This window comes from Eimeria acervulina, genomic scaffold, assembly GCF_000499425.1.
Source record: "Eimeria acervulina Houghton genomic scaffold, Eah_scaff720, whole genome shotgun sequence".
In the NCBI taxonomy this organism is placed as follows: Eukaryota; Apicomplexa; class Conoidasida; order Eucoccidiorida; family Eimeriidae; genus Eimeria; species Eimeria acervulina.
The window spans coordinates 5001-16817 of record NW_013547180.1 but is presented as its reverse complement, the minus strand read 5'-3'; the positions used below and the strand labels follow the sequence as shown (position 1 = coordinate 16817).

Here is an 11817-nt window from a genome sequence, read left to right as displayed (position 1 = left end):
TATATATATATATATATATGTATATATATATATATATATCACTGTCTTTTGTTAATCTGCAGATCTTTTTCTTTTTTCTCGCTCTTGCAGCACATTCTCTGCTGATTGTTTATTTGTTTATTTGTTTTTTATTGTTTTGTTGGTTTGTTTATTAATTTATTTGTTTTGCTCTTCATGCAAAACCTCTTGTTTCGCTTCTTTTTTCCTTTCTGTGTTTTATTTCTAAACCTCGTTACAGCACAACGGCGTAAATTTCCGCGTTAGTTTAAATATATAGATACGAATATATATAAATATAATATATATATATATATATGTATATCAATGTCTATGTGCATATCTGTATGGAGATAAAGAGAATGTCCACTCGCATTTGCAGGGATACATACAAGTGTACATGCGCGTATCTACACTGAGGTAATAAATATTTTAAAATTAAAATGCATTTAAAAGAATTACTTTTAATTGTAAACTGCTACCTACAAACAATGCCTCTAAACTCCCCGCACTGCGTTGCAACACAGCAGAAGGCCCCACGATAGAAATAAAGGGAAGGAAAGAAAAGGATTATATATATATGGATATATATATATATATATATTATCTCTTAACTTGGGTTGTAAGACATAAGCATTAATAATAATAATAATAATAATAATAAGTAAATCCGCTTCTGCTGCATGCACGGACGCATTTACACCGTACAATGCTGCATCTTTAGACATCTATTCCTCTCTCCCTTCTTTAATAATCATCTACCCATGGGTAAATTCAAACAATAACAAACAAAAGCAAACGGAAGCAAACAAAAACAAATGAAAAACAATCACCAGACAGCAGCAGCAGCCACTCTGACACTGCGAGAAGCGTGTGTTGCGTTTTCTGTCTTCGTGTATGGCGGGCGTGCACATTTAAATATAAAGAGAAGCAGCAAATGCAACTAATAAAAGACAACAGAAAACAAAACAAAACAAGTAAAAAACTTAATTAATAACAACCAACACAACAAACTCATTCTAAACATCAACAACGCAGGAGGGGCTCTAAATAAAGAACGAAAAAGCGAGACAAGAATGACGGGGAATTTGATGTTATCCTTCCCCCTGAGGTGTATGGGCAGTTAAATTGAAGTAAAATTCAAATTAAATAACAATTATTTATTTAATTAACCCTAAAGATTGATATTTGTTCTTCTTTTGTTGTACAACAACAACTTGAACACACACCGCCACTCAAGATTGATATTTGTTCTTCTTTTGTTGTACAACAACAACTTGAACACACACCGCCACTCAGCGAAGCGCTTAACTGCGTTTCCTCTGTGCTTCCTCTGCTGCTGCGGCTGCAGCAACGACGACCCCCGCATGTTCTCAAGCGGCATATATAAATTATAGTGGTGTGTGCAGTTGATTAATTGTAAAGAGTTGTTTTTTTTTGTTTATAAAGACATTTTTCGTGTTTTATTTCCGTTTAATACTCGCAGACAAGAAAATGGCAGCCCTCGTCGGTCAGAAGGCACCGGATTTCACTTGCGAGGCGGTGATGCCTAATGGAGAGTTCAGCACGATTACGCTGAGTCGCTTTATAGGCAAGAAGTACGTCTTGTTGTTTTTCTATCCTTTTGATTTCACCTTCGTATGCCCCTCTGAGATCGTCGCTTTCAGCAAAGCAGTAGACGAGTTCGAGGCAAGAAATGTGCAGGTCTTAGGCTGCTCCATTGACTCAAAGTTCACTCACCATGCTTGGCGCTCTCAAGAGCTAAAAAACGGAGGCATCGGCCCCGTCAGAATCCCTCTTCTTGCAGACGTTAAGAAAGAAGTCGCAAGAGCCTTTGGGGTTCTCCTACCTGACGGCATGGCCCTCAGAGGTTTATTCCTCATCGACAAAGAAGGCATCGTTCAGCATGCTCTCGTCAACAGCCTTGCAATCGGACGGTCGGTACCTGAAGCCCTACGCGTTGTTGACGCCCTCCAACACCACGAGAAGTACGGAGACGTCTGCCCAGCCAACTGGCAGAAAGGAGAAAAGGCAATGAAACCCTCAGCAGAGGGCGTTGCTGAATACCTCGGATCTCTTGCATAAACTTATAGTTCTCGTGCATTGTTTATTCATGTCTATGCATGGCATGTATAATACACCTTGAAACGCGGCTTTAGCCGCACTTTTACCCTCCCTCCCTCTTCATAGACTCCCATCGAGGCGTCTCGGAGGTCTGTTGGATTCAAAGCTATCAACTTTCTTGACAGCGAACACAAACTCAACTGTGGCGTCCCAGTGGCACTGCCACCAGACCCGCCTTTTCGAATCGCCTCTTTTCTTCCATTTGTTATATATGGCACACATGTACCGCATTTCTATACACGAAGCAGCTTCCCCCTTAGATAATCATTTCCCTGCTTTCTCTCAGTGCGCCCTAGATTTGAGTTCGCTTTTTTGCTATACTTTTTGCCAGACGCGCAAAGCAGTGTATGTCTTCTCTGGCGGCGCTTTCCATGGAACGCGTATGGTTTTAGTTGTTAGGGGCCGTTGCTGTCGGCCGGGGGGTTGATTTGCTTAGAGTGCAGATTAGGGCGGACTGACGAAATCTTTTCTTGCGACTCAGCTCTGTATCGGACTGAATATTCTAGTGGTGTGGGGAGGCGCTAGTAGGCAGACGGGAACAATACGCTGAAGTGGTAGTCTACGTTTGAGAGTAGAGGAGTCAACGTTAGAGAAAAAAAAAACAAATTAGAAATACGCGTACGAATAAATCTGTGTCGTCGAATGTTAGGTGGTGGCGTCGTTGCCCTCAAATGATGGGCTGCGCTGTGAATTTGCATCATCTTGGCTACCGGATGCTGTGGGTTCTTTACGTGTGTTAGGATCGTAATTTGTATGTTCCGAGGTTTCTGATGAGGTTTCTTGAGTGTTCTTTTGCGTGTTTTCTTCCGCCGTTTCCTCTGTGCAATCTAAGGGTATTAAAACACCAGGTTCTCGGAGGAAGCTGTGGAGCTCGATGATCCGTAAGGCGACGAGGATCGCGACAGGAGTAGCAAGAAGGAGTAAACATGCCTGAGTGATGCAGATCCGTCTCAAGAGAAGATTGTTTGAAAAAGCTTCGAAACCACGAACAGGCGTGCCGACGGAAACGGCAACAACAATTCCGAAACAAAACGAAAGTAAAGCAGTCAAGAAGTAAGAAGGTGCTCTACGATCAACTTGCGCAAATGCAGAACATAAGAAACAAAAAAGTGAACAGATGCCGCCGGCAGGATTGTCGAATGCGAAGTTCGCCAGTACGTACACCCCGTGCATTCCGGTCAATGCGGAGAAGACTTCTCTCCAGAATTTGACTTTAGAGAAAGCTTCCTCCGCTATTTGAGCCGCCTCGTTTGGATTTTCATTGTATAATTTCGACCATTTATTGTTGTTTCTTCTGGCAGACTTTAAAAAAGTATTTTCTGCACAAACAGTCGGCAAACCTTCAAGTTTTCGGGGCTTCTTCCCCCCCACGTCTACAGCGACGAACGACGGACCTCTTGAATCCTGTGTTTCTTCCCTCTGCTGAGAAGCCGATACTTCTCCATCATGATGGACTTCCCCGAGACAACATTTATCTTGATTTTCGTCAGCATCTCCCCTACGTTCGCCAAACTGAGGGGGCCCTCTACTGCGTGACTGTCCTTCAGCAAGCCGATTCGAATTGGAAGCCGTTAAGTGAGAAGCCTCCCGACCTGCTGCATTAATAGAAGAGGCCCCAATGAAGTTGTTTCTGCTACTACTTCCCCCTATGTTCTGGGACGCGTAATACACCCTGGGGCCGCCGGCTTCTGCTAGTGCGGGGCGCATCTGCAACGCAGGATCGCCTGGGAATGCGTCCTCGTATTGATGAAGAGGCCCGTCAAATATTTCTTCGTCTGTATCTTCATCGAAAGATGAACTATAATGATGAGCAACGTCTTGCCTGAGGCCCAGATGGTTATGAGTTGTATGATGGCCAGTGGTGACCGGCGGTTGTTGAAAACGCGATCCCATGATGCATCCGAGGGAGTAGAGGCAGATTGCTGAGAAGTGAAAGGCTCTACAATATGTTTAATAAATCTAAATAAACTGAATTCTAAAATAATTCAAACAAACAAAAGACAGACAACCATACACTGCATCCCTACGCCCTCCCGCCTCCCTCCTCTGGCCCAGCACGCCAGCCGGTGCTGCTGATGGTCTAAGGCAGCAGCAGTTGGGCAGCAAGTAGAAAAGGAAGAAGAACCCGCATTATATGTTGTTGTGCATTAGCGATATATTTTCTAGCTTTGTTTGCATGGGTATATTTAAGTCAATGTTGAATAAAGAACACCCATCATGGCTGCAGCACATCCCTCACTTGTCTTAAAGGCTCGCCGCCCTTCCGTTCCCATCATCACATCTCTCTTTGTCTCCAGACAAACAGACAGAGTGCAACAAAAACATAGGTGTAAAAAAATACTAACAAATGTTAAGACCCTCGAAATATATGCAATAAATATCTCCATAAATGTGAATATCTCCGTCCGATGTTCTCTCGAATATTTATTTATAGCTACGCGTTGTTTGTTCTTCTCAACAATCTGTTTATTGCATTCGTCTCAATGATTTTCTACTGCCTCAATTATTTTTGCGTCTCACCCTTCATACTGTCTCTGTTTAGCTGTATGGCAATACACCTCAACTCCCTTCACTAAGCCTCAACTAAGTTAAAGGTTTTACTTTACCTAAGTTAGTTTTTTTCTTATTAAGTATTTCTTCTAAACGGGTGTAGCGAGCTTGTCGCACCGAGAACCGCAGCCAACTCGCATGCATCGATTTCTGTTGAATTTAAATATATGAATTGCTTTGTAAAGAAAAGGAGGGGCATTAGCGACAGTGCTGGGCGATATGTTGTGATATATGAAGGTGAAAATGAAGATAAAAAAACAGGCGCCGGAGTTTATTAAGTCGTCTTCCATTCAATAAATGCATATATAGTGAGAGAAAAGAAAAGCAGATGCGGTCGGGTGTTAGGCTTTTGAATGTGCGCAGAGCGAAGTCATTGCAAAAGACAAGGAAGTGAATCAATCCGCTGTTTGTTACGGCTTGTTATAGGTATATGCTTTATATTTTTGTTTTTCTTTGGTGTATATTTAGCGCTGAAGTTAATTAAAGTGTAAAAACAGATTAAGACCTTCGTTTTTCAGTAGATATATATAGTACATAGATAATGTATATATATATATATATATATATACATAAGTATGTACTTTATATAAATAAATATAATACACATTATCTATATTAAATAAGTATATCTAATATAATACATAAATATTTATAATATTTATATATTATAAGTGTAAGAAGCTCATTTACTGGGGCGCAGTAAGAAGTCTGTTTTCCTCCCTCTATTCCTCAAGTCTGATGCATCTGCCTTTAAGAACACTATTAAAATGAGTTTAATTTCTACTAATACCATCGAATGTTGCTACTAACTTAAATAAAAAACAAATCAATCACTTAACCCCCCGCTTGCAGCCTCCGCATAATCTCTTTACAGAAAAAAAAAAGAAGTTCAAAGAAAGTCACCGCCACCTTTTTGGTGGGGTTGTTGTACTTCTTTTCATCTCTTCTTGAGACGCAATGCATGCACTCTCGATAGAGAAAGTTTTAACCTGTATATTGATCTGCCTTTAACTGTATTAAGCAGCATGAGGGAATATTTATCTCTCACAAACTCGAAACCTGCAAACCCAGCGGAGTTGGGCATTAATTCTGTCTATCGACAAACACAACTTGCAGCAGGAACAGGAGTAAACAAACACAGCAAATATTCTATCTAAATATACCTGTATACCGCGAACAGCGGCAGCAGCTGCAGCAGCAGCAGCGGCAGCAGCAGCAATACGTAACTAATTCCACAAGCATACAGCAGACGACGCGGGAGCCTCCCTAAAGAAAACAACAAGGGGAAGCCATACTGCCTTTAGAAGTCACTGCTTTGTAAATACAGCAAAATGAATAGAAGCATTAATCTGTTTGAAAACCAGATATAAGCGGTATACATACATCGACGCATATATATAATTATGTCTCTTAGCAAAGATATAATTATATACTTATATTCCTTTATTAAAGACAACGTAAGTTATTCTACCCCCGTCTTCATCTATCATATTCCTATACTCCGGCTCGAGCTTATCAACCCGCAGTTTTGCTACGGGAGGAAAGACACCAAAGGCAAGAGGAAGCCCCAGGTTTAAACACCCGTAGATAATCGACAGCTGAGTGCAAACCTGAAAAAATCAAAGTTATTTGCATGCACCATAGAATGAGAGAGAGAGAGACAAAGATATATATATATGTATATATATATATATATAGAGAGAGAGAGAGAGAGAGAGAGAGAAATTATTTAAAATGCACAGCAGCACCCCTATATCCTTAAGACAGCCAGCAGCAACACAGAAGGACTAAGAAAATGAAAAAGAGTAAAATAACAACTGATATAAACAAATGCAAAGATAATGTATTGTACTCCTCACCTTTAAAAATGAATGCCTTAGAAGGAAAGGAAACAGCCAACCGCTAAAAGATATCAAAGGGCTGGGCAAAAGTAAGACAGGCACCGGCAGCACTGAACAACACAGAAGACAGCCCCACACTAAACACACTTGCTGCTGCTTCTGGTGCTGGTGCTGCTGCTGCTGCAGCTGCTGGTGCTGCTGCTGCTGCTGGTGCTGCTGCTGCTGCTGCAGGTGCAGGTGTTGCTGCTGTTGCTTTTGTTGTCTTTTTTATTGCTGTTTACGTTTGTTTGTACTGACATTTCTCTTTTGTTTATTTAACACATCAACAAATATCCACATAAACAAATATAGACAAACATAAAGACAGACAAACAAACATAAAGACAGACAAAGGCAGGCACAGCAGATATATATACACACATATAAATATATATATATATTTATTTATTTATTGTCTTATCTCTCTTCACTCACCAACCCTCGAGACTGCAGTTTGTAACACGGCTTCGACGCCCGCGCGCTTTGATATTCCGAGAAGACGGCCGTCTGGGGTGTACACGGGGATTCCCTGTGAAGTGTACATACACCTCAGCACAATGATTATTAATGCATTATATATATATGATATACTAGCTTGTCTTCTATACATTGGAGAAGGCAATGAACTTTCACAAATAGAATAAGTGCTGCTGTTCGGTGCTGCTCCTGTTGCTGGTGCTTCTGCCGCTGCTCTTTTCTGCTGTTGTTGTTGTTGCTGCTGCTGTTGCTGCTGCAGCTGCTGTTGGTGCTGCTACTCACATTAAAGCATTCACTTCCTCTCATTAGGAAGACGTTAGCTACATTTGCTGCTGCTACAGCAGCAAACGGAACAGACCCCAGCAGCAAACGCTGCAGCACTGTCCCCGCCTTCATCCGCTTCACCCACGCGTTTAACCCCACAGCAAACCCCACAGACACCGCAACAGCAGAACTGCAGCAACAGCAGCAGCAGCAGCAGCAGCAGAGATGCAGGGGCACTGATGAACTCACAGCAACACCAAATCATTCGCTGCTAGGACATCGAACCAACTGAACTGTACAGAAAACCCTAAACCCTAAACCCTAAACCCTAAACTGTTGAGTTGGAGTCTGGGTTTAAAGTAGAGCGAAGAAGGTAAAGAAAGAAATGCTTGCCTATAGCCTTTGATGATATCTTGCTGCTGCTGCTGCTTCTGCTGCTGATCTGTTGGTTGGTTTCCGTTTGCATAGTTGAAGGCCGCGTTATACGTTTGATTAATCCACTGCCAGAAGACGGCGTTTAAAGTTGTGGGGGCACTCAATAACAAACCTAACAGCACACAACATGCATGCATGCACGCAACCTCCTGCTGCTGCTGCTGCTGCTGATGCTGCTGTTCATGCTGCTGCTGCTGTTGTTGCTGATGCTGCTGATGCTGCTGTTGCTGATGCTGCTCTTGCTGATGCTGCTTCTGATGTTGCTGATGCTGCTGCTGGTACTGCTGCCGGTGCTGCTGTTGCTGCTGCTGTTGTTGCTGCAGGTGGTGTGCTGGGTCTGTTGCGGATGGTGCTGCTGCTGCTAGCGAGTTCTTCTATCTCCTCTGGTGATACTGTGGTTGCTGCTGCTGCTGCTGTTTCAGTTGCTGCCGCTGTTTCAGTTGCTGCTGTTGTTTCAGTTGCTGCTGCTGTTTCAGTTGCTGCTGCATTTCCTGCCGCGTTTGCTGCTGCATTTGCTGCTGCTGCAGTTGCTGCTGCTGCGCGTTGTTTTGAGTTACCTGCACAAATGGGTATATTAACGGGTGCATATGCGGCCATTCTAAGGAGAGGGTGGAGGATGCTGTTGTTGCTGCGGTTGATAGATGCATCTCTTAGTTCAATTGCAGCAGATATATCTGCTGGAGTTAGTTTGAGCTGTTGCAGTTCTTTGTTTGCATTATTCTCATAAAGATCAGCTATCTTCTTAGCCTCTTCAATATCCTTGTTTGAATAAAACAATAAACGAGGGTTAATGCGGCGATAAAACCACCAAACGCGCCCCCAGTAGCTGTTAATTGATTTATCTTCTGCATGCAGAGACGGAGAAGATGACAGCGTAGAGATGTTTTTGCTGCTTTTGTTGTGAATAGAGATAAGGGTAGGGGTATTTTTATTTGTTTTTGCGGTGTTGTTTATATCGCCGTTGTGGCTGGCGTTGGTTTTTTCATTCATTTTCTCCACGAAAGCGCAACAAAGAAAGATAAAAAAGAGTTAGAAAGTTTAATTAATCTTCTCCTTAGTACTGATGTTTGTACTGATAAAAGAAGACCCTTCATCAATAATAAGATAAATACCTGTGTTTGCTTTGTTCAATTTCTTGTTTCTGTTTCCTGCCGTTCTCTGTGTGTATAACACTGCACACAACACCAACGAATTGCGTCTTTGAGATGAGATCCGATAAAATGAAATAAAAAGAGATCATATAAGGTGAGAAGAAATAAAATAAAGATAAAAGGAAGAATAATAATTTTATTAGCGAACGAAACCCCAGCGCATGCGGCGATATAAAGTGGAAAGCTGCGGTTGTATTGGTAGTCGCTAAGCCTCGCTTTGTTTTTTCTGAATAGATGAAGTGAGAGTTCTGCAATTATAAATAAAGATTAATGGATAAAATAATGAAAATAAAACCTCTTTTTCTTTATTATTTTACGCTGATCTCCTCAGCTGGGGCTGCCTGTCTGTCGGTTTATGCAGAAAAGCTTTCGCTGCCGTCGTGCGGTTATCAACGCCGCCTCCTGAGTGCTTGTGCAGATTGAATGGGTAGAATTCTCTGTTTTTTGTTGGTATATCGAGTTAAAAGGAGCAGAATAATAAATAAAACAAAAATTCCTTTTAAAAGACCCCAGCTTTCCTCTCTGGATTGCATTTTTTCTTCTTGATCTTAAGCCAGCCACTCCTCACGTCTGTGTACACCTCAACTCTTTTTTTCGCGAAAATGTTTTGGACTGCCTTTCTTCAGTGCGACCCAAATTCTGTATTCTTTGGGTTTATGGGAATTACCTCAGCCATCGTCTTCGCCAGTAGGTCTCTGCTTCTTTGAGCTTCCCTTCCCCTCACCTCTTGCTGACTAAGCTGCTAATCTTTGAAGCAACTCCTGGTGTATCTAAACCCCAGCATTGCTGCAATCCTCTCTTAGTCCCTTTTCCTCGAATCTCGCCTATCAGCGCCTGCTAGAGGGCCCTGCAGCCCCCCACTGATGCGCGGATTATCCGCGCAGTTTATACCCTGCAGCAGCAGCATCTCGCTGACAGAGGCTTCATGTTATAGGGTGTTACCACCAGCAGCAGCAGCAGCAGCAGCAGAAGCTGCAGCAGGTTGCGTAGTGTTTTGAATTGGCCGTTCATTAGCGCAGTCATCATGTTAATATGAGTGCATGCTTGCATGCATGCATCTGCATGCATGCATCTGCATACATTCATGCATGCACAGAATAGAAAGGGGGGAAAGTGTAGAAGAGGAGAAAGAGAAGGGCTTTCGGTTTATCTTTGCTGGTGATCTGTTTATTGTTCCTTTTTATTCTCTTTCCCCTAGCCAATATATATATATATATACAATATATATATATACAATATATATATATACAATATATATATATATATATATGTTGTTGGAGTTAAAAGCAGAGAAAAATAGTCGCCTAAATATTCAAATGATATTTTTAATCTCTGCATGCGTATTATTTTTTCTTCTTTTTCTTTTCCTTCTGCCTTCACTCGGGGCTTTTAGTAGTTTATTTATTTTTCTCTCTGGTCGCATTAATCAATTTAAATTAATTAATTTACGTATATAATTGTTGCATCCTTCTTCTGCTAAAACAACCAAATAAGCAAATAAACAAACTAACCAATTTAGCTGACTAACTAGTTAAATAACAAACAAACAAACACACCAACTAAGTAAATAAATAAACTAATTAGTAAATTAATTGATTAATTAATGTATTTATTTATTTATTTATGTATTTAATTGTTGCAGATCTGGGGGCAGCATATGGCACAGCAAAGAGCGGCGTTGGAGTTAGCAGCGTCGGTGTCATGCGGCCCGACTTAATTATGCGCTCAATTTTGCCAGTTATTATGGCCGGTATTTTGGGCATCTACGGTTTAATTATTTCTATCGTCATCTCCTCCGTTAGTGCGTCTAATCATTATTATTATTAATTATTATTATTATTATTATTTATTATTATTACTTATTACTTATTACTTATTTTTTATTATTGATTATTATTAATGGTTATTATTATTACTGTTGTTATTATTATTTCTATTAGTATTTATTATTTATTATTATTATTGTTGTTGTTGTTATTGTTGTTGTTATTATTAATATTGTTGTTTTCGCGGTGCTCTTGTTGCTCTTGTTTGTTCTTTTTTTGGTCTTTGGTTTTTGTTAATGCTGCTGCTGTTTTGATGCTGTTGCTTTGCTGTTGTGAATTTAATTTTGTTGCTGCTGTTGCTGCTGCTGCTGCTGCTCTTTGGCTGTTGTTTGCCGGCTGCTGCTTTTTGCTTATTTATTTTTCTATTACTGCATTTTGTTTTTTCTTTTTGTTTGTTTTTTTGTTTGTTTTTGTTTGTTGCTGCTGACAGTCCGAAGTGGGGTGTACACCATTTAATATATTTTTGAGAAAAATTAATCTGCACTATTTGTTTATTATTATTTTATTTATTATTGTGGTTATTGTGATCGTTGTTATTTATTATTACTATTTTTATTAGTATTATTATTATTATTTATTATTGTTTTAATTATTATTTGTTTGTTTGTTTGCAGTGGGTTCACCTGATGTATATTCTGCATATGCCGGTGAGCATTTCCCTCTCCAGAGCTGGAAATATTTATTTCTAGAGCGACTAAAGATAAATAAATACAATAAAATAGATAAATCAAATAAATAAATAAATAATGTATGTTATATAAATAAATAAATATTTATTTATCTATTTATTTGCGTTCAGGGTTTGGGCATTTGGCTGGGGGTTTGGCTGTGGGTTTGAGTGCCCTCGCCGCAGGGCTGGCAATCGGCATTGTTGGAGATGCAGGTTTGTTATATATTCATTATTTATTTATTTATTTATTTGTTTATTTGTTTGTTTTATTTATTTATTCACGTGTTTATTTAACTGATTATTTATTTATTTAGTTGTTTATTTTATTTATTTTACATACACAGATATATGTATATATACACGCACTGTATATATTGTGATTCCAAATATATATATATATATATATGTATATGCATATATATATAATATTGTATAGGTTATAT

The 11817-nt window shown here is 40.0% G+C and overlaps 4 protein-coding genes across 4 annotated transcripts in view; 2 read left to right on the top strand and 2 right to left on the bottom strand.

Annotated features, from left to right (window-relative positions):
- Positions 1-1491: 1491 nt before the first annotated feature.
- On the top strand, positions 1492-2082 carry EAH_00047270 (peroxiredoxin, putative; the record flags this gene model as incomplete). The annotated part of the gene is made up of 1 exon (XM_013391481.1): positions 1492-2082. One exon carries the CDS (start codon positions 1492-1494, stop codon positions 2080-2082), a length of 591 nt encoding a protein of 196 aa, XP_013246935.1.
- A 684-nt stretch (positions 2083-2766) lies between these two features.
- Positions 2767-4014, bottom strand: EAH_00047260 (hypothetical protein, conserved; the record flags this gene model as incomplete). The annotated part of the gene is made up of 1 exon (XM_013391480.1): positions 2767-4014. One exon carries the CDS (start codon positions 4012-4014, stop codon positions 2767-2769), a length of 1248 nt encoding a protein of 415 aa, XP_013246934.1.
- A 3893-nt stretch (positions 4015-7907) lies between these two features.
- Positions 7908-8717, bottom strand: EAH_00047250 (tricarboxylate carrier, putative; the record flags this gene model as incomplete). The annotated part of the gene is made up of 1 exon (XM_013391479.1): positions 7908-8717. One exon carries the CDS (start codon positions 8715-8717, stop codon positions 7908-7910), a length of 810 nt encoding a protein of 269 aa, XP_013246933.1.
- A 763-nt stretch (positions 8718-9480) lies between these two features.
- The window catches only part of EAH_00047240 (vacuolar ATP synthase 16 kDa proteolipid subunit, putative), a gene marked incomplete at both ends in the record, with an annotated part of 3384 nt that continues 1047 nt past the window's right edge, over positions 9481-11817 (top strand). The window contains 4 exons of the mRNA XM_013391478.1: positions 9481-9565; positions 10521-10679; positions 11319-11351; positions 11504-11587. Coding sequence (XP_013246932.1) covers positions 9481-9565; positions 10521-10679; positions 11319-11351; positions 11504-11587 — 361 coding nt within the window. The remainder of the gene's footprint in view (positions 9566-10520; positions 10680-11318; positions 11352-11503; positions 11588-11817) is intronic.